The sequence below is a fragment of the Bicyclus anynana genome, chromosome 13, assembly GCF_947172395.1.
Source record: "Bicyclus anynana chromosome 13, ilBicAnyn1.1, whole genome shotgun sequence".
Classification (NCBI taxonomy): Eukaryota; Metazoa; Arthropoda; class Insecta; order Lepidoptera; family Nymphalidae; genus Bicyclus; species Bicyclus anynana.
Window position 1 is genome coordinate 8442457 of NC_069095.1, and position 23150 is coordinate 8465606.

At 35.8% G+C, this 23150-nt stretch overlaps 2 protein-coding genes across 2 annotated transcripts; both read right to left on the minus strand.

Moving 5' to 3' along the window:
* Positions 1-10393: 10393 nt before the first annotated feature.
* On the minus strand, positions 10394-14467 carry LOC128198643 (circadian clock-controlled protein daywake-like). Its single transcript, XM_052884978.1, has 5 exons — positions 14308-14467; positions 13557-13779; positions 12593-12726; positions 11537-11692; positions 10394-10767 (listed from the first exon to the last, which is right to left on the minus strand). The coding sequence occupies exons 1-5, from the start codon at positions 14456-14458 to the stop codon at positions 10616-10618; spliced, it is 816 nt and encodes a 271-aa protein (XP_052740938.1). The 5' UTR covers positions 14459-14467; the 3' UTR covers positions 10394-10615.
* Positions 14468-17353: 2886 nt separating this feature from the next.
* On the minus strand, positions 17354-20411 carry LOC112053091 (uncharacterized). The gene is made up of 5 exons (XM_024092378.2): positions 20306-20411; positions 19059-19278; positions 18847-18977; positions 17961-18116; positions 17354-17586 (listed from the first exon to the last, which is right to left on the minus strand). The coding sequence occupies exons 1-5, from the start codon at positions 20373-20375 to the stop codon at positions 17435-17437; spliced, it is 729 nt and encodes a 242-aa protein (XP_023948146.2). The 5' UTR covers positions 20376-20411; the 3' UTR covers positions 17354-17434.
* Between the last annotated feature and the right edge of the window lie 2739 nt (positions 20412-23150).

Here is a 23150-nt window from a genome sequence, read left to right on the forward strand (position 1 = left end):
GTTAGCGATCGTAGAAAGAGAATCGTCGTGCCACTTGGCTACAGGAGAAGGCTACATATCTCAAAGGCGATACAATTTCTCGTAGAGGCGACCCGACGCATCTGCGGGTAGAATAAAACCTCTAACGTATGCGTATTTGCGATTCGGCCCACGGCGTGCACTCTTCGTGATTCCATTTGGGAATTACTGTCGCCACACACTCACAAATCACTACTTTCATTATAACGCTATCTGCCACACTACGCGCTGTGCCTCACTGATACGCTACGAGTACTTTGAGTTTCACCATTTGAAGATTTGTTATAGCCATCCTGATTACAAGCACAAAAAGTAACGCATCTTATATCCACCGGAATGAAATCAAAACCAAACGTGTAAAATTACAAGATGCAAAAGATTGAAGAGAGCATGATGACCGATGAAGGTGATTTTATTTTTTTAATTTCAATTTTTCTCTCTGACACACAGATACATATAAAATATGTAGGTAAATCTTATCGTCTAAAGTTGAATATTTTTAGACGGCCTTTGTAAAGCAGCTATCCTTTTTTCGAATTGGAGATTTTTTTAAGTAATAAGTTTAAATCATTGATGTAGTGGACTCGTCCAGCCAGTATATTATAAATAACACTCTGAACGTACTAATGTAAACCCAACGAATTTGATTAAGCGAACGACTAAATTTTATTGGTCATTGTATAATTTTGCAACAAGTTGCTAGCAAGCTACTACTTCAAGGGAATAAAAAGTAGATAGTTAAAGAAATACTATTAGATAATAATAGATCTTGTTGGAGAAACGTCAACTATTTTTATTTGGCTACCTAAATGGTAGGTAAGTTTTTTTTTAAAGATCTAATAGATCTTTCCAAAAGTCACGTCATCCTAATAAAAGTTGAAACTCCCATGACGAAATAAAAATTCTTAACATGCGGCGTCGAAATAAATAACATTGACAGCGTCCGTAATAGCTTTTTCACATTTCCACCGGTCAAGTGGGGGCACGGAGTTTTATCCTATTATTGTTTCTGAGAAATTGTTACAGTTTTGAGGAGTGACCAGGCCGTTTTTCTTCCGCAGCTAGTCGTACGGAATGAAAATTTTTCAAGTTTCCCTCCCCAAAGTCCCCTGGGTGCCGTAAAATTCTGCCGGACAGTTCGCGGTTGGACCGCCGCCGGACAATTTGTCATATTCATATGTTAACGGGCCCGTCTTTTCTTGCAAAAAGTGGATAACTTAATTCCAGGCGGCCCGTGTTATTCGATTTGTGGACATTCAAATTTTACGTCTTGTTATGGTAATGCAGGTGTTTGTTTAGCCTCGGGCGTGGTTTGGTTTGATTTTATAGAAAGTATTATGATTCTTTGTTTGTGATTAAATTGTCATAGCGCTTCATCATTATCATCCATATTAGGCTCAGTGCTGAGCTCGAGTCTCCTCTCAGAATGAGAGGGGTTAGACCAATAGTCCACCACGCTGGCCCATTGCGGATTGGCAGACTCACACACGCAGAGAATTGAGAAAATTCTCTGGTATGCAAGTTTCCTCACGACGTTTTTGTTCCTTCACCGTTAGTGCATTGATATAAGATTAGAATAAAAAGACTTTGCTCGTATCTAAAGGCCTAATTTAATCTTTACTAATATTAGTATTGTAGGGGGTAGTCTCTGTATCTACTATAGGTATAGATTTTGAAAATTGTTTTACCACTATCTCCATTAGAAAGCTTCTTCACCAAGTAATATAATTATGTCTTAATTTTATGCCGGCATTCTTTCGGAAATGGTAACTACGAGTATATGGCTATACGCAGACAATTTTTGATTTTGATGCATTTCTTATTTTAATTACCTATTGTTTAATTAAAACAATCGATCAGTCTCCTTGTTTCCTTTTAAACACAAACCCGTGGGAAGTATACTCACGACACAACGTCGTGATCTTTGGGATGATAATGTTTCTAAGTAAACACATTCAACACACAAAAACCCATACTTATCTATTTTTTTTATAACTAGATGCTTAAATTTTAGAGTTAATATTTAAATCATATAGCAATTTATTTTAATTCTTATTTATTCGGAAATATTAATAAGAATTAAAAAAAGATTTTGACGGCCTCCGTGGCGCAGTGGTATGCGCGGTGGATTTACAAAACGGAGGTCCTGGGTTCGATCCCCGGCTGGGCAGATTGAGTTTTTCTTAATTAGTCCAGGTCTGGCTGGTGGGAAGCATCGGCCGCGGTTAGTTACCACCCTACCGACAAAGACGTACTGCCAAGCGATTTAGCGTTGCAGTGTAGAAACCGAAAGGGGTGTGGATTTTCATCCTCATCCTAACAAGTTAGCCCGCTTTTACTTAGACTGCCTAACTTGTAAAGAATAAAAAAAAATATAAAAAAAATAAAGGTACTGACCCCTGACAAGCAAAAGTATTATCTCAATAAGTACAGTAGGGTGACCACACGGTTCGCTCGGCGCACGCCAATATCAATAACGGAGCAATTGATGACTTGTCCGATTTGTGCGGTCCACTCGTTTGTCACGCACTTTACGACGGACGGCTTTATTCTCGGGATATTTTATACGGAATATTTCATACTCACTGTTTATTTACAGATACCTGAATTCTAAAGCTCTTAGATATTTCGTTTGTAACGTTATTTATGTTGGATAGATCGAAATTTGTAATAAAAGTATTTTAAAATCTATACTAATATTATAAAGCTGAAAAGTTAGTTTGTTTGTTTGACTGAACGCGCTAATCTCAGGAACTTCTGGACCGATTTAAAAAATTCTTTTAGTGTTAGATAGCCCATTTATCGAGGAAGGCTATAGGATATATATTATCCCCGTATTCGTAGGAGAACGGGAACAACGCGGGTGAAACCGCGCGGCGTCAGCTAGTATCTGTATAAAGATTCAAGAAAGACCTGACAATCCGAGTTGAAAATATATTAATTATCTTCCGACGGCCCGCGGTTTTACTCATTCACTTATATAAATGTATTAGTTTAAAGTTGTTATGTAGTTATGTGTTGTGCTAACAAATAAATTATTTCTATTATATTCCATTCTATTTGTTTACTTAAATCTAAATTATATGCGCCGTGTCAGAAACTCTTCCGTTAGAAGTTAATTATAAAGACAAACATCGATCAATCAATCAATCAATCAATCAATTTATTTATTTGCAGATACATGCATTATATATTCAGGTGGTCGGTAGATGTAGATGGTAAATGTATCTTGCCAATTAGGCATGCAAATTATTTATTAAGTATTTAATGATTCAAATGACAATTTCACCATTTAAAATTTACATCTTTACAATAATTTTATAAGTAAACATTTTATAATTATACATTACATTACATACATTCGACCAGCGGGGCCGCTCTAAAACGCATGATGTACAAATTACTCAATTAATTTTCTCTCATTACCATACTTATCACCACCGTGGTTCAAATTAGATCCCACTGAGTTAGTTTAACGCCCCGGTAAAGTAAACAGAATTTTTGTCACTATATCCAATGAAATTAACTGAAGTAGATGACTGTAACTTATGATGGGACGACACGCGACCGTGTCACGGTAATGACAGAATAATAAATTATGTTGTAATAAGTTATTATAATGTAAACTTCGGCTAATATACCCGCGTGTACGGCTAATGGGTGTGGAGTAAGTGGGCTTAATATAGCAAATTTAGTAAATTAAATGCGAACGACGTTTCGTTATTAAAGGGTTTAATGATTAACTACTTTTAAGATTGTATCATTACTGTGGATTGACACGACATCCGTGAGTGAATGGATTGAAGAACAAGGTGTTTTTCCAAACAAAAACACTGGGCATGGCAGGGCAACTTTATGGTTTAGGGGATTGTTCAAATGCGACTATCGAATTCATAATCACCACACAGTAGGTAAGAACACACATTAAAACCCGTTATTCTAAAGCAAAAGTTCCGTTCCACCATGTATGTACACTGCGAATTAGGTATAACCTGCAAATCGGTACTAAGATTGCTTAAAAATTACGAAGTTCAAAAAAGTACGATAGGTAACGATATTTATCACGTAAGTATAAGGTACCTGCATCTTATCCACCCAATAACACTTTACCTACGAGTACTACTGAGCAAGAATCTGCTCTCAAAATGAGAAGGTAAACGTCGTAGTCAAATCTATTTGAAGCCGTGGTATTTCCACAGTTAAGTGGCCGTACTCGAGAACTTGAGGAGCTAAAGACTAAAGGAAGAAAAACTAAGGGGGGCTACGTACCTAAAAAGGAGAAGCAAGGAACTGTGCATGGAATCGAAACCGCGATTTTCGTCAAACAACTAATACCGTATCTTTGTTAGGTACAGCGGCCGATGGAGCGAGCTATGCTTGGGGTTTCTCTGCGTGATCGAATCAGAAATGAGGAGATCCGCAGAAGAACCAAAGTCACTGACATAGCTCAGCGAGTCGCGAAGCTGAAGTGGCAATGGGCAGGCCACATAGTTCGAAGAGCCGATGGACGTTTTAGTCCCAAGGTGCTGGAATGGCGACCGTGCACCGGAAAGCGCAGTGTTGGTCGACCCTCCACTAGGTGGACCGAAGACATCAAGCGGGTTGCAGGCAGCCGCTGGATGCTCGCGGCTCAAGACCGTTTTGCTTGGAAATCCATGCAAGAGGCCTATGTCCAGCAGTGGACGTCCATCAGCTGTTAATGATGATGATGATGATGATGATTAGGTACTAGGTACTTACATTACGTTCCTGTAATAAGGTAAGAGAAAATAAATGTTTAAAAAACTGCATTAGCATTTTTGAAGGGCTACTCAACACAACCAGCCCCTGTCTTATGGCGTTATAAATTCAAATAGTTTATTTTAGTTCAGTAAACAAATGTGCTTTGTATCTCTCTGCTTAGTATGCACCCTCGGAAGCGAGCACTTTCATAATATAGTTAATTTTTAATTACACTTTTATTAGTCGTTCAACCCATCGAATTATAAAAATGAAGCATGATTAATAATATCTATTTTATAAAATAACACATGTTTTTATCGTAAAGCAGAAAATGATGTAAAAACATAGTGTGCACCTGTTACAATTATATATAGTTATTATTATATAGTTCTGCAACAAAACATAAAAATAAATAAGTAGGTATATATTTACAAAATGGCAGGATGTGTTTAAATATAATATAAAGGACCTATGTAAATGTACCATATTCTGGCAAAATAAAAATTGATTGATTGATTGAAAATAATTATATCGAAAAATCTGCAAGATTTTCGTACCTAGATTATTTCCACTTAATTCCAGAGTTTTTGTTTTTATTTATTACAAGTTAGCAAGTTCTTGACTACAATCACACCCTAAGGTAAGTGATGATGTAATCTAAGATGAAAGCGGGCTTAGGAGTAGGGTGAAAATCCACACCCCTTCCGGTTTCTACACTAATTAAGAAAACCTCAATCGGCCCAGTCGGAGATCGGACCCAGGACCTCAGTCTTGTAAATCCACTGCGCCACGGAAGCCGTCAAAATAACAAATATCTTTAAGGCTAGTATGACCAATATTACCAGACTCATTTTTTCGTATCTTCCTTTGCACATAAGAGAGTAGTAGGTACCTATTCAACAAGTAAGTAAAACCTTCTTACATAAACCCCGAAAACATATAAAAATTAAAAGTAACACGTACCAAAACCACGATCCGTACGCAAAAACCCTTTGAAATTCGAAACGCGGTGTTGCCATCGCATGGAAATCTGAATTCCCCACGCTTTCTCGATACGCATACGATACGAGTTATCTACTAAGGCCACTTGGGATACCGTGAGTGGTGCTTTGTGTACAAAGGCACCTGTTTTTTGTATAAACAGAATCTATTTTCGCTGGTTACGTTGATATATTGATATGGAGCTTTCAACTAGTTGCGCGGGGGAAATTGAAACGAATAACACGAAAGCTACAAAGAATTTACAGTTCGCAGTGAAATGCACATTCTATATGTTCTATCTTTTCTATTTTATTTGATACCCGCGACTTTGTCCGCGTAGAATCCAGTTTTCACAAGTCCCGCGGATACAAATTACAATGGATTTTTTCGGGATGAAAGTAGCCATGTGTGACCAAAAATAAGCGTATAGCCTGTGTTATGGCTACTAACAATGATAATTTTATACTATAGATAGGTTACGTCCCTACAAAATCACCGCAAAAAGTGATCCGAATTTAGCTACACCACTGAGCGCACACATGCACAATTATGTCTTTAACTCTATTTGTATATATCTATGTAATAGATTTTACACTTTCTGAACACACAACTCGACATTGTAGACGATATTTATGTATTATTTGTTTTCCTAACGTTACTTGTTTAATAACCGACTAAATGAAATTAAGTCAATTTTCCACATTTTTCCACAATCTTTAGTATAAGATATCATTGAGTACTAAGTTATCGGACTTCACATAATATATTTAGATAATTAATAATAACATTAACAATAACATCTGATAGTGGGCGTTAATAAATTTAACATTTCATCACCCTAAGCCCGCCTACCCCCATTGGAGCAGTGTAGTGGGCCTAAGCTCCATATCACCACTTCTTTATGGCTGACCCTGTAATGGACCTTTAAAATAGGATGATAATGATTTGAATAAATTGTAAATGGGTGTGTAAAAATCTAAATTCATATTTCTCGCTTTCCGGGCAATGGTAAAAATAAAACAATAATCCATACCGGTCGGTCCCAGAGGACGCGTTTTCGCCCCAATAATACTTTTTATCATATTTATTTACTGATAAATGGTAGCGAATTTTCGAGTGCATTTATATGTTGTTCCTAACCCTGTTATTGTTTTTCGGTTATATTTCACGGTTGGTTGTCAAAAATAATACAATTTATAGGTTTATGTTTTCAGTAATACTTCCAAAATTTTTTCTAATTTATATTTTAACTGGGTGCTTTTGGTGTCAAAATGTTTGCATGTAAGTAAGTACCTACATATTTAGAAAAATATATATTTAGTTATATTTCACGTTCGTTTAAAAATAATGAATATTTTTAGAGTGTAGCCACAAAACCGAACCAAAGATATCTTGTAGGTACAAAACTTTACAACAGCTTTTTTTATTTTAAATATAATAATATCATAGTAGGAAAACTAGAGAGCCGTGATAGCCCAGTGGATATGAGCTCTGCCTTCGATTCGGAAGGCGTAGGTTCGAATCCGGTCCAGGGCTTGCACCTGTAACTTTTCAGTTATGTGCATTTTAAGAAATTAAATATCACGTGTTTCAAACAGTGAAGAAAAACATCGTGAGGAAACCTGCACACCTGAGTTTTTTTTTAATTCTCTACGTATGTGAAACCGCATTGGGCCCAAGTGGTGGATTACTTGGCTAAACTATCTCATTCTGAGTGCTCAACAGTGAGCCCATTATGAGTTGTATGAAAAAAAACTAGATGAAGAAGAAAAAGTATTTAATGGATCAGTTTTTATTTTACTTAGTACAAAAAAGTATAATGCTACACAGCAAACTCTTGCTCTGGTTTCTAGGGGGAAAATTACAAATAGTTAATAACCCAATGAACTTCGCATTACTTAATTTTAAAATTGTCAAATTCCCATATGACATTACCCACCGTTACACCACCTATACTGAAGAAAACAAAAATTAATAAGTACCTCAAAATGATTCAGTCATACGACTTTTAACGAGACTAACGAACAGCAATTCATTTTTATACATATAAAAATTTAACACATTTAAATTATGTTGTTTATATAAAAACTTATTTATGTACAAAGTTAATAAAATCTTTACACGTGTGTCCCCATCTCAAACAAGACTAAATATGAAAGTAATATAGTTATTTAGGATCAATCATAGGCCATTTCATAATCCCCTCGACAGCGAAGACCTTCACTAGTTAATTAACTTGACAAGGGTCCGTCGCTTAATAATAATCATCTATTTTATACATAACTGTAGCGAATTGTTGACTACCTGGTACCTGGTAACTTTTCTGCTTTCCCTGGAAACTTAGTTTAATTACTAAATAATACTTATATCTACTTTAAAATACCATTGCTTTTGACTACGACAAATGAAAAGAATTTTTTTATTAGTTGCAATCACTTGAGAACTAGGTACACTGTGTTTACTGGGTTTTAAAATAATAAAGAGAATTGATAGCCCAGTGGATATTACCACTACTTCCAATTCTGGAGGGTGAAGGTTCGAATCCGGCCCGGGGCATGCACCTCCAACTTTTCAGTTGTGTGCAGTTTTAAGAAATTATCGCGAAGAAATCTGCACACCTCTACATCTCCTCTCACGCACCCGTCGGGGTGTGGGGTTAACGGTTTCGAGTTAAACTCCCTGCCGTGGTATCTGCCGCCAGCCGTTAAAACAGCGATGGGTCGTTGGGTTGGCTTTTAGCCGAAGAGTGTGGGCCTATAGGCTGGTAGGCCGGGAAAAGGTTGCTAATTGCCACCGCCAGGTTGAACCCGCTTGTGGGAGGCCCGGCGGTGACAGAAGTGGCACTATGTCACTGGGTGGGAGGCGGAGCGGGTCGTTGCCCGGGCTGCGTGCGTAGAGCGGGAGTCTATTGGGCGCTGGAGCGCGGCGATCCGGGCGATGCCCTGTACGATGTCCGCGGTAGGGTCGCGGCCTTCCCGGACGGCATTGAGGATCAGTTGCAGCACTTCGAGTGCTGCGACTATCGCGTCGTCGGCGGCTGTCGTTGGCCGCTGGGCTGTCTTGGCGCTGGTTCTGGTGGCGGCGCTGCTGGCCGCGACGTAGTCCGTCGTGGGCGCTGCGCTTGCCGCCTCAGGCTCAGGCGTAGGCTGCTTCTTCTTCCTCCTTGGCTTCTTTTTCTTTTTAGAAGCATCGGGGCCTCCGGGCGCGACCCGCGGTTTGGGGTCGTTCGCTGGAGTCCTGATTGTGGCGCTGGTTTCCTGTGGCGCTTTTGCTCGACGCTTCACCGTAGCCGCCACCGTGCCCGCCTTTTTGTTCCGCGCCTCCCTGCGGAAGACCGGGCAGGCGACGTGGTTGGCTGGGTGGGCGCCGCGGCAGTTAGCGCACGTGGCCGGCTCCTCCAAGGGTCGGGGGCAGCTTTTCGCGCTGTGTCCGCCTCCACAGCGGACGCAGGCTTGCTGGCGATGACAGGCGTATGAGCTATGTCTCCAACCCTGGCAAAAATGACATTGCGCAGGGCCTTTCCTGCCTCTCCAGGTCTCAATTGTGATGCCGGGCATATTGAGCAGTTCTTTGAGCTCATAGATCTGCGGCAGTAGGTTGGGCGTGCGGCGCAGTTCGGCGAAGAAGATGCAGCCCGGTCTGCCGCTCCTTGCTCTGATGGGCCTCACATACTCCGCTTCATACCCCTTCAGTTGCAGGTCTGCGGTGATCTCTTCGGGGGTGGTGTTCACCGGGAGTCCTCGTATGGCGAATTTAACTCGGCGCTCGGCAGGTAGGGAGTAAGAGAACCATTGCAGGTTCTCCTCCTTCTCTATCTTGCCGAGGTATCGCTGTATCACTCTGTACTCGGTGTCGTCACGGGGAATGAATTTAATTCCAGCGCCGAACGGACGGGCGTTGGGATTTGCATTCAAGAGTCTCTTGATCTCCTTGAAATGCCGAGCCCAATTGGGGAATTTCTCCACAATTAATGGCGGGTAACGGCGCGGAGTTTTACCTGGCGGCTTCTGCACACCTGAGAATTTTCTTAATTCTCTGCGTGTGTGAAGTCTGCCAATCCGCATTGGGCCAGCGTGGTGGACTATAATTGGCCTAACCCCTCTCATTCTGAGAGGAGACTCTAGCTCAGCAGTGAGCCGAATATGAAAATTGATAATGGCAAATATGGCTTTAAAATAATCTATACTAATATTTAAAGAGGTAAAGTTTGTGAAGTTGTTGGGGGTAATCACTGAATACACAAAAGAATACAATTTGTAGGTTTTTTATTATTTAAAACGATTATTTTTTTACTAATAGAAAGCCACGCTATTTGTGAGTGTCATAGGCTATATTTTATCCCTTACGAGAACGGAAACTACGCGGGTGAATCTGCGGGGCTTCTGCTAGTTAGCAATAAAAATAGGAACAGCCGAAAATAAGTACAATACCAAAGAAATAAAAATAAAGTTAATTGTAGTATACAAGTATTGAAACTGTAGAATGCAGTAATAGATGAGAGATTAGATTAGTGCAATAGATTAAAAAGTAAACAAAGAGTCTATGAATGCAATCCGTTTCAAAGAGATAATAGAATTCAATATGGCCGCCGGATTGTCAAACACTGTTTAAGTCAGCGTATAACACCGAGCGGGGCCAGAGTTAGTCCTAGTGAACCAGAAATGAAATGAAATGAACTTTATTTGCCTTTATTATTCGCCTTATTAGTATATTATACACTTAAATATAAAAGATGGTCATACAAATATAAAGTCATAGTGTATTGCCATATAAATGGCGCGCAATTTTTACAATATGTTTTACAAAAATGTTTGAATATATATTATTCTACCCACAATCATACAATTGTTTTAATTAAGAAATACAATTTAAATTTTAAACACAAAACATTACATCAATAGTTCACCATGTCCTTTAAATTTTGCGAAGCTAGGAAAATTTTAAGTCCACTGAATATTTTGGCAATGATTTTCGAAAAGTACAGGTCTCCATAAGTATAAAATATTATGCTCCAATTGTCATTTATCATAGCATGAAGCTGGTCACCTGAAACAGAATAACACAAAGGCGATTAAAGATTGTCCACAATCTTGACTGACTGACGATAACAAGCGAGTCGCAGAGTGACGGCTCAGGATCGTGAAGTTTGGAAGTCTCTACAAAAGGCCTATGTTCTGCAGTGTATGTCCATCGGCTGATAATGATGACGATATTGATCATCGATATAAATCGTTAGATGGGCCCCTCCGTATTAAAGAACGCACAATTTTATGTTATTACCCAAAGATGTGCATCTTATCTTAGTGCGTAACAAGCGCATGCTGTGAGTGGACGTGGACTTAAAAAAATATTTACTGTTTTTTTTTTATTTTAATCCCTTAATTATGCCTGCGTCTTCATTTTGGAAGTGTAAAAACACAAGCCACAACATGAATAAAGAGAAATGTGTTACGAGTGATGACGTACTCAATGTGTGAAACCAATGACAATTCCGCGACGCTTTAAGGCCCACCGAAAAACGAAGTTTTTAAGTAAAAATTATTTTTTTTTTCATTCTAAAGCATTCAAATAAAAGCTTGTTTTTATTAATATAGTTTTTAATTTTTATTATGTTTTACTATGGACTGACTGGTTGCAGTCAAGCGCTAGCTTCTCATTATCATCAAATCAGCGGATGGACGTCCGGATCATTATCAGGATCCTGAGCAGCCTGCATTCAGCGCTTCTCTGCGACTCGCTTGATGACGTCAGTGTGAACACTGCACGCTCACTTTAATTTTCTTACACTAGCTTATATCATGATCAGATAACTTACTTTTTTCTTTGTCATTGTTGAAAGCATTTTCATAACATTGATAAACCCCACCGATTAGACTGACACTATAAACGTGGCTTTTTAAGTTAACGACGTCATTTCCATCTTTGTTTTTTTCAATGTCATATAAAAACACTATGTCCATCTTTACGCCATCTGCAATAAACTCATAAATATTATAAAGCTGAAGAGTTTGTTTGATTGATTGAACGCGCTAATCTCGGGAACTACTGGTCCGATTTGAAAAATTCTTTCAGTGATAGATAGCCCATTTATCGAGGAAGGTTATAGGCTATATTTTATCCCCGTATTCCAACGGGAACGGGAACCACGCGGGTGAAACCGCGCGGCGTCTACTAGTAAACTCAATCAACGAATGCATTTAAAACTACCTACTAAAACTATAAGTGCAAAAAACTGTTACTAATGGAAGGAAAATTATTCCACATCTTTCTCGTAAATTCTGAGAATTCTGTGGTTTTCCTTTCTTTTACAAACTAAAATTGCAATTTTTACAACCAAAAAGCTGAGGCCTGACTCAGCTTTTTGATAGTGATAAAACTGATCCGATCCTTAATCGTGACTTATATAATTTTTTTAACAAAAAAAATGAACTGTTTTCAAAGATAGATTTAAATGCGTTGCTTTGCCAAATAGGCTATTACAGTTTATTTTGTCTTTTTTGGTAACGCTGTCAAACCGATTACCGAGAACCGATAGAAAGGAGAGAGTTAAGATGTTATTTTTCGCTTTTTAGAGTAACGCATCTTTGAAGTGGGTTTTTTATTTATCCTCGGATTCCCGTTACAGGAAGTGCACGGGTGCAGGAAGTCTCGGCGAGGAAATTTACACTACCTACACTATAAAGAGGAGAGATTTGTAATTTTGTATGTAACGAATAAACTCAAAAAGTGATTTGAAAATTATTTTACCAATAGAAAGCTACATTATCAGGGATTAACATAACATAGATTCTACACTTATATATGTATTCCAACGGGAATTGAACTACGCGGGTAAAACCGCGAGGTTCTGTTAGTATTTTATGGCACTTACTAAATTTTTTCAGTGATTTGCCATCTCCAAAGACAGGTGATCCAAATAATGAGCCGCTTGCAGTGTAATCTCCAGTTATTACTACTGATTTTACCAATGACGATATTACAATAGCTTTAAAGTTCAAATTGACACTGAAAAGAACAAAACTTTAAGTTAATCTTCGAGTAAACAAAAAAATGGATAAACTTTGCTAGATCGGTAACGTCTTGTACTTACTTTTGATGTATAATTTAGTATTATACATCAAAAGTAAGTTTCAAAAATACCTAAACTTATTAAATAATTCTATCTACGTCTATCCTATGTCATAGTATAAACCTTCGTGTTCTGCGAGATGCTGTCTTGGTGAGTATGTAAAAACCGCATTTTTAGGCTTTACTAATACTCATTGTAAACTGATTTTAAACCAATTTTAGCAAATAGATTAATCTAAGCTTGATCTTTCACTTTTACGGGTTGACTCGTATTTTTTGTTTCGTTGTTTGGTTGATTTTATTAATTTAGTTTCCCTTTTAAGTTAGTTTTGTTGTTTATTACTCTGTTCCTTTTTGTTTCTTTATTCTTATTTATTTTAGTATAAATCATATATGTATATAGTCAGTTAGTTTATAGTTACAACTATAGTGAATAAATATTGTTTTAAGTTATCCATAGTCGTAGACACGTCCACGAACACACAAGGTTTCACCTGAAAACCAGCGTCACAGCTCGCTGTGGCATCGTGCTGAGGGATACCTTTTATGTCCACGACCAGATAGATCTATGTATATTCTGTTTGTTTCTTTTGTTACTTGTGTGTGGACAAATAAAAATATATTCTATTAATCTATTCTTCTATTCTATCTTTCCTCTTTATCTTCGGTAGGAAAGATCAAGGTAGAAGTTGTATAGATATATATAGTTGTTGTAAGATATAGTGTAGACTGACGCGAAAATCTAATTGAACTGAATTTTCACAGACCTGACGTTACTAATAACAGAATTTTGCAATCCTTCCACTTCAAGGTTTTTATCTTCGAATATCAGACCATTTTTGTTTATTTCCACGGGTTCTATCGACATTTTATCCATTTTCTCTATCCCAAGTTCTGCGTCACCTTCCATAAACGTCTTTAATATTGATCTAGCTTGTTCTGTCAAACAAGCAGAGTCTTGAAGGCAACATTTTTTCTGAAATACTATTGCTGAAAAATAAAAATCCAACTTAAGTTATAATCGCGAAATGTATGGATGAATATATGGATGTTTGTTACTCTGTCATGCAAAAACTACTGAATGTATTTAAGTTTTAAATGGAGATAGATACCATGGATTATCAAATAAGGATTAAAAAATCCATGGTTCTCGCGGAATTCGTTATAGGTATAGATTATTATACGCGTACGAAGTCGTCGTATTACTAGCTGATACCGCGCGGTTTCACCCGCGTGATTCCCGTTTCCGTAGAAATACGGGGATAACATCCTGCCTGATATAGCCTGTAGCCTTTCTCGATAAATGGGCTATCTAAAACTAAAAGAATTTTTCAAATCGGACCAGTAGTTCCTGAGATTAGCGCGTTCAATCAAACAAACAAACTCTTCAGCTTTATAATATTAGTATAGATACGCTGTTCCAATTCGGGTTGGGGGTTTTTTTTTATTTACTTCCGTAATGATCGCTTTTAACCTTATAATGTAAATGACAATGAAATTATTTAAGTAGGTACTTACATGAAGAATTACTAAATGAAAAAAATAATAAAAATAATGTACCAACGCCCAAAACTGTTACTTCAGACATTTTTTGGAACGTTGGACGTCTTAACACGTAATGATGTATTGAATAAATTATTTTAGCTTCACCCGCCTTATATAAACACATTCTATTTGAAAAACTTATCTGAACGATAAGAAAATAAAAACTAATTAAGCAACTTAAACAAATTAAGCAGCAGAATAAATTATCCTACTAATATTATAAACGCGAAAGTTTGTATGGGTGTTTGGATGTCTGTTACTCTTTAACGCCGCTACTACTGAAACGATTTGGCTGAAATATGGAATGGAAATAGATTTTACATTTCTTACAGGTACTTATTATATTGAAAAATGTCACATTGCATGTAAGAAAGTTAAAAATGTATGATTTTTTTATCTGATTACGATAAAAGATTTTTAATTGATTTTGATTATAATCTTGTTTATTTTACAAACATTCCAACAATCTTGGTTTTTTATGTATAAATTACTCATTAATTAATGACCTTATTTACCCGAATGTCGGACCAATATATAATTCAAACCTAGTCATCATCCCCATTCAAACCACGTTATCATGTTACCCACTGGCGATCAAGAAATCTCACATGCCTGCAGCTCTAACGGCTTGATGTCCGATGATCGTGTGTTGGACGCGATTGGCATGATGGGCTAATCTTTGCACACACCAGACGTTAGCGCTGCAGGCATGTGAGATAACTTGATCGTCAGTGGCTGACATTAAATAGTCTTGAAAATAAATAAAATAAACTTGGAAAAATACAATCATTGTTTCTGATGAAAAAACAAAAATTAATTACGAGAAACACAGTTTGCAGTCACAGACTGAAACTTCAATTTTATTTATATGTATTGAATTACGAATATAAGATTTATTAAAGAATTAATTGTTAAAATGCTAACAAAACATAATTTATCTGCGATTTTTTGCGACTATCCTCTTTTTTATACTGTCTGATAACTTTTTCTTTATATAGTAAATGAAAATAATTAATTAATTAAATAAAGACATTGTAGTTTTAGCTTTATTCAGTAATTTCGAGAAATATAGAATATGCCTGATGAAATATAAGTAGATAGATATGAACAGCTGTCTCATTAAAAAATCCTTATTATGCCATGCCAATGCGATTCTTTTTTTATATTCTTTAGAAGTTAGCCCTTGACTACAATCTCTTTTTACTTCCTGTGTGAAGGTGGAAGCTGATCCAATGGCCCCCAAGCGCCTTTATCTATAAGGAACTCATCAATGGTGTAGTAACCTGGACTAAGTAAATTTTTTTTACACATTGCTTAAAGCTATGCATTGGCCATCACACTCTTGGGGATCTTGTAATAGAATATTTTTTCTTCATCATCATTAAATGCCTTTTAAAAAAAAGAACTTACTCATCCGATGACGTTAAAGCTATAGGTAAATATGCTGCTTCAAATTCGTGACGTCATATCCATCTTTGTTTTTTACAATATCATAAAAACACAGTACGTCTACCTTGACGTTATCTGTAATAATATACAGTAATTATATTAAAATGTAATAAATACACGAAAATAATTGCAATACCTATACCATATCATGAAAATTATAATTTTGAGGAGGCCTGTACCAGTCAACCTCCTCTATTGCCAATTTTTTCTTCAGATCGGCTGAGGCTCTTTCGAACGATACAAAGTCATGTAAACAACTAAATTAGGTACTTACACGCAGCGTCGGCCCTAAGTAAATTTTAGAATGGAGCGAGATGGAGAAATTAAGGCGCCTCTCCTGTTTGCACCAGGCTCCTAATAATAATTATATGTAACAAGTAAGTATGGAACGCAAAGATCTCGACCATACTCTGCAGTGACCAATTGAAAATCAGGCGCAATACCGTTTACGGTCGACTGGGATTTTAGTAGTAGGTACTATTACCTACCACTAAAATCCCAGTATATATATCCCTGGTAATAGAATATCGATAACTTCTAAAATCATACTCCTGGACACCGGATTGCGATGTAATAGCGCCCGCGCACTCAAAATAAATACAATTGAAATAAAAAAAATCTTTAATTTACCATTTAGGCGCCCTCTAAGATTCGGCGCCTGGAGCCCCTGCTCCGTTCGCCGTATGGACGGGCTGGTCCTGCTTACACGAGGCATCACTCAATGACCAAAATAAGAAAATAATTAGGTACTTTAGACATTTTCAAAATTGTCCTTACCTGAAATCAAAACTTGCAATAGTTTACTTTGTCTGTACCTATATCCTTATATCGGTAAAGTCGGTTTATTGACGATAGTTGAACGTGAACACGTCATAAAAATACTGCATTTTTCAAAAGATAATGATCGTTTTTTTTAAAATACGGTTTAATAATCTTCAATAAAAAAAAACTGGCAACGCTACAACGAGGGAACGACGCATGACGTCACCTTTTTTTTTCGGATCGGCCGGCTCCATCGAATTCTAAGACGTTGTTACATCAAAAATATGTAAAAACTACATTTTTATGTACTTACACAAAGCATTACCCAATGACCAAAACAATAAATTGTTGTATTAAGACTAAAAACAAAAACTTTAGTCATTTTCAAAAATAACTGTCTTTAAGTTGTAATCAAATCTTGCACTAAAATATTTTGTCTGTGCAACCTTTATATAAATAAATTACACCGACAAAATCTATATTTATAATAATAAAGTAAAAACCTAAAAATTAAACAAAATCTCAAATTTAAAGAATCATCCGAATATGTACTTGTATAGTACTGGTAGGTAGTAATATTATGTTGATTCTTTTATTATATTACTTACCTAATTCTAATAGATTTAATATTAAAAATTATAACCTCTTTATGTTTGCATAACTTATTAATAATAATTTTGGTTTTCATAAAAGGCATGTAGCTTATTATGATTATTAAAATGATAATGATAAAAAATAAAAAAGTATCTAAATTGTTTCTATATTTATATCTAAAAGGTGTTTAGAAATCAAAAGACTAAGCTAGTTATTTTCTATTTTCTTTTATTACACTTGCAGCCCAAATTCGAGTTATTTCTGTTACTTATAGGTAGAAGAAACAAACATAAAGTTAGTATATGGCTATGTTCTTTAAATTTTGAGAAGCCAAGTAATTTTTGATCCCAGTGAATATTTTCGCAACAATTTTCGAAATGAAGTGGTCTCCGTATTTATAAATTTTTATCCTCCAATGGCTATTGATTATTGAATGAATCTGATTACCTGAAATAGAATAGGTAGGAAATAAGAAAAATAAATGCAAATCATCTTTATCATCCTATCAGCCTTTAATATGTAATCCCCACTACAGGGCTGATAACAAGATCTAACTATGTTATAATCATCAATTCAGATATTTGTAAATATACATAATATAGTCGTATAGTGAGCAGTTTTCTTTTTCATTCATAATACGTACGTATTACAAAAATCAGGAGTTCCTTCCTGCCTTCGATTTTCCCTACAACTTTTAATCTTTCAAGAGATAGATTGTCAAAAGAGAATAAGGAATAGGCGAATTTTACGTAAAGCACATACCAGCATAGACTGCCTCATCGCTATTCCAAGTCTTTATCAAAAACAATAAAAATACTTACTTTTTTCCTCATCGTCGTTAAAAGCATTTTCAAAGAAATAACTTGCTCCTCCGATGACGTTAAAATCATAATCATAATGCTTTAAATTCATGACGTCATATCCGTCTTTGTTTTTAACAATTTCATAAAAACACAGTAAGTCTATAATCACGTTATCTGTAATAGGGCAAAATAATTAAAAAAACAATCGCATTGACTATAGATACACAAAAAAGAAAATATGATAAAAAACGATGAAGTTACTCATTATTGGAATGGTATACTGAGATACATAATAACCCTACTAACTACGAGTTCAATCCAGTTGCAGTGTAGAGTGCGACAGGGAAGTGTATTATCTCCCAAACATCTTGAAAATTATATCGTAACCTTTATTGATAACGCTTGAACGAATTTTTCTTATATAAAATTGTCATACCGAGTATTATATTATAAAAATAATTTCTTAGGAAGTAAACTCCAAAAACATAATCCCTGTAACTGACGTAGGCAGCTGTGTGTGCCCCGTTACAGTCATCATGTCCGACTGATTAGTTGTAGTAGTTTTTTGAGTATTCGCCATCAAAGTCTTTTCCTATCATTTAACAGGGTGGCCAGGACATTTTCTTCTACAAATCCTTCAACACCTGGCGGTGCATTGGGATAAAACAAACTTTTTCCAGCATAGGGTTAAAACAAACCATTTTCAGACATCTCTACCGAGGACTGATGGACATAAGAATCCTACTAATCTTATAAACGCGAAAGTTTGTATGGATGCTTGTTTGTTTATATGTTTGTTACTCTTTAACGCGGCAACTACTGAAACTATTTGGCTGAAACTTTTCAACTCGGAAACATCCATGGTTCCCGAGTGATTTGTGAAAAAATTAATTTCTTAACTTACTCATTTTTGCTATTGTTCTGCCATTTCCGGAAACAGGTAATCCATATAGCATTCCACTTGACGTGTAATCACCGGTAATTATTAAAGATGTATTGAAAGATATTCCCAAAGCTTTGTAAATCAAATCAACACTGAAAATTAAAAAAAAAATCTTAAATTAACCTATTAAAATATTTTAAATTTAAGCTCGATTAGCAACTACAAAAACAAACCTGACACTGTTAATACTAGAATTTGTTCCTTCCACCACAATGTTATTTTCATTGAATATTAAACCATTATCATTTATTTCCACGGAACCTATCGACATTTTGTCTAATTTTTCTATTCCAAGTTCTGCATCGCCTTCCACGAACGATTTTAATATTAATCGAGATTGTTCTCTCAGACAAGCGGAGTCACGGAGGAAACATTGTTTCTGGAAACGTATTGCTGAAATAAAGTGAATAAGTGAATAAAATCTGCTTAATTTTCATTTATTTTTAACCGACTTCAAAAAAAAGAGGAGGTTCTCAATTCGACGGGTATGTTTAATTGTTTATTTTTTTTTAATATTTGTTACCGCATAACTTCTGAAGAATTTTAAATTTTAATTTTTTGTTAGAAAGAGTATACTTCCAGATTGGTCCCATTTAATTTTCATGAAAATCGGTTGAGTAATTTTGTGTTAAATGAAAATTAACACAAAATTACTGAACTGAACTGATTTTTATGAAAATTACATGCTAGGACACAATAAAAACATAAAAACAAAATCTTTTTGACCAAAAAATTGGTAACTAAAATAACTAAAGAGCGAAAAATAACATCGGATGTGCTACTTTCCGATTACTTTGGAGGCGGTGCCAACACAGTGATGCATTAACTAAAGCCGATTAAATAATTAACTTTTAGGACTTAAACACAGTTCTATCCCGTGATTGTCCCGTGCTTATCCCGTGGTGGTTATTTCAGAAACTTTTCTACAGGACTGTCATCGAGTAAATAAAGAAATGGAACTAACCGTTGATGACGGTTTTTTTTTATTCAAAATAGACTTGTGCGTGACTACAATCATGCCTGGTGGAAGGCAATGATGAGGTCTAGGTTAGAGTGCGCTTGCCTAGAAAATGCCTATTCACTCTTGTCTTGACGGTGCACAAATCATAAGTGCTAGGAAACACAAGCCGGAAGGGCATTCCACATCTTCGCTGTTCTTATTAGAAACGTGGATGCGAAACGTTTTGTGCGAGTCGACTGGACATCGACAACAAAAAGTTGCCAATTTGCGCGGTGTCTCGCTATTCTGTGGTAGAATGGGGATGGAGGGACTAGATTGAAAAGATTCTGTGATCACTCTCAAAAATATATACGGTGATAATTAATCAAAAACATAAAATTAAAGTTATACGAGTACACACACATAATACAATAACTGCACTTCTATATAATGATGTAAAAAACCTATGTAGGTACTTACGCGAAGCATTACCCAGTGACGAAAGAATCAAAATAGTGGTACTAAGACTAAAAACAATTGCATTAGACATTATTATTAACAATTATTAACAATGTTTGTCGCTGAAACCAAACCCTGCACTAAATTATGTTATGTATATACAACCTTTTTATACAAACATACCATTGGCAACAGAACCCATTTAAAAGATAAGAAATCAAAAAATTATATAAAAATCGTGTAGGCATATTTTAATATTTACCTAATTTTTTTTTATAAATCTTAACTGATTACTTGTATTCGTATATGATTTATTAGGTAATTATTATGTTTCGTTACATTACCTACTTATACCTGTAACATGGTTTGCCTTCTTTTATAACATTTAAAATGAAAAAATCGTCAAATGCACCTATCGTTAATGAATAGTAATTCACGTTTTAAAAGGTCTTATAAATGAAAAAAAATCTTGTATTCCTACTCAAAAAGGGTGTATAGTATAGTAGTGTTAGTTAACATTAAACTTAACTAGGGTGTTAGTGAGATACATAAGCCTACTTAAATTTAAATCTATGACAGAATAGACTTGTCAGTACATGCATCATAGAACAGCGATTCAAATACTGACAGTCCAGCCTGTCAGCAAACGCAACAGGGATGTGCACCTCTTGCTCATGGTTGCATAGAAGAAATCCACACGCGCAGTGCGAACATACCTGAAGCACTGCAGAATCGGATAATAAATTAATAATAATATATAGGATAATGCTTAATAATTCAATGATAAATCATTCATAAATCCCGCGGGAACCGTAATTTTTAGGGATAAAAAGTAGCGGATATGTTGCTCAAGAACTTCCTCTATCTTCCAGAGAAAGTCCCATTAAAATCAGCCTAGCCGTTCCAAAGATTAGTCCGGAGTCCAGACAGACAGACAAGCAGACAAAAACTTAAATAAGGGTTCCGTTTTTGTACTACGTTCGGAACCCTAAAAAGATTTCAAATCACAGACAGACAATTCAATTTAATTTATATGTATGGAGTTATGTTATTCAAAGTTTTTCGTAGATAAAATATTTTATAAATAATAATGTATAAAATTCCAAAGAAAGATCATCACAGGAAATATCAACAAAAAAGTTTCATTCTTTTTATAAATTATAATTTAGATTTAGAAGATTAGAACCGTAATAGTACATTATGATACAAGTGCGGTAACTTGAATTACAATCGAGGCGATTTTGCAGCTCGAGCCGAAGGCGAGAGCTATAGTAAGGTAGCAGAGGCTGCAATAATCAAAGTGCACGTATGTCATATGACGTTTTATAACACATTCACTTCGAACACACTTTCTGAAAATGAATGATCTTTGCCTGTTTTCCATAATATTTCATTTTGATACGCTTGTCTTTTAATCACAGATAGCGAAGTGCGTGCGTGCGTTTTTTTTTTAGACAAATGCACTAAAAACAGCCAGTATTACTAATAATGTAAAATTAATCCGTTTTTGTTTCTGATACAGATAAAAGGTTGAGATTTATTGTCAAAATTATTAAAATGAAAAAATTAAATGCTTTTTTTTTATGATATTTTATCTCACAAAGTTAATTTTATTCATAAATTGCAAAGCAATACTTTGCGAGCAAACGTGTTATAAAAGAATACTCGAATTAAAGTGTATTGTCTAAGCTTACATCTATTTTGTAATAACAATAGGTATAATATATTTTTATTACAGCATAAGCTGTGGCTCAAAGTTCATTAAAATAGGCTGATCAAGTATGTAATAATTACGACCAAAAACTTTCATATTGATTCGTCATTTTGTACACTTTTACAAACAAAGATATACAAAGACTACTTATATAGTCTAACCTACGCAACTCAGTCAATGTTAATTGAAAAACACCCTGTCGAATCAGACCGTGACTAAATATTTGACCAACACCGTGTCTCATACAATTTCCCAATAACGACCCGCCCGCCCATGGCTTTGCTAATTTTTCCCGCAAACAAAGCGCCCCAATTGTCGCCAATAGTGGCAATAACGCGTCCATATTTACGTATTGTAAACTGACATGACAGGTGCCCTAATGGGCGGAATAACATGGCGGGCGCGGCATTGCTACCGCGCGCAAAGAATAAAACAACTTTAATCAACACTGCTAAAATGTTACCTAAGTTGGATTCACTAATCATAAATGGAACAACTATCACTGCGATAAAACAAAACATAACTAAATACAGTATGGAATAAAATGGTGTTTTCGATACGCAGTGTGAAAATATAAAATACCGTAGTTATCATCATAGGATCATTGCATTTTACATCCTTATTTACCATGAGGCTGCCAATCTCCATTGGCTCAGCGTGGTGGACTATTGGCCTAACCCCTCTCATTCTGAGAGTACACTCGTGCTCAACAGTGAGACGAATATAGGTTGAAGCGTCTAAGTACGAATATACAAACATTTATAACAGAAAAAGTAACAAAAGAAATCTCAAAGTAAAATTTTGACTCAAGAAAAGTCTAGATAAACTAAACCCTAAACTTAGATGCAAATAATGAGTAACAAAGTAGATACAGTCGGGGTCGTAAGTTCTAACAATAGTGACTGTTCTGTCTGAGCTCAGCAGTGAGCCGAATATGAGTTAAAAACGAAGCGCTTACAAATTTCGATGATCCATTTTTCCATGAATAACCATTCATCTAATATATATTACGTATCTATTATATATAGGTGGTTAGTCGTAGCCCACCACACATGCTAAAACCTTCAAAACATATAAAGATTTTACGGCTTAACTCGTTGAAATGGAATCTCTTGTAAAAAGCTCTTAAAACTGGAATTTAATGGAATTCAT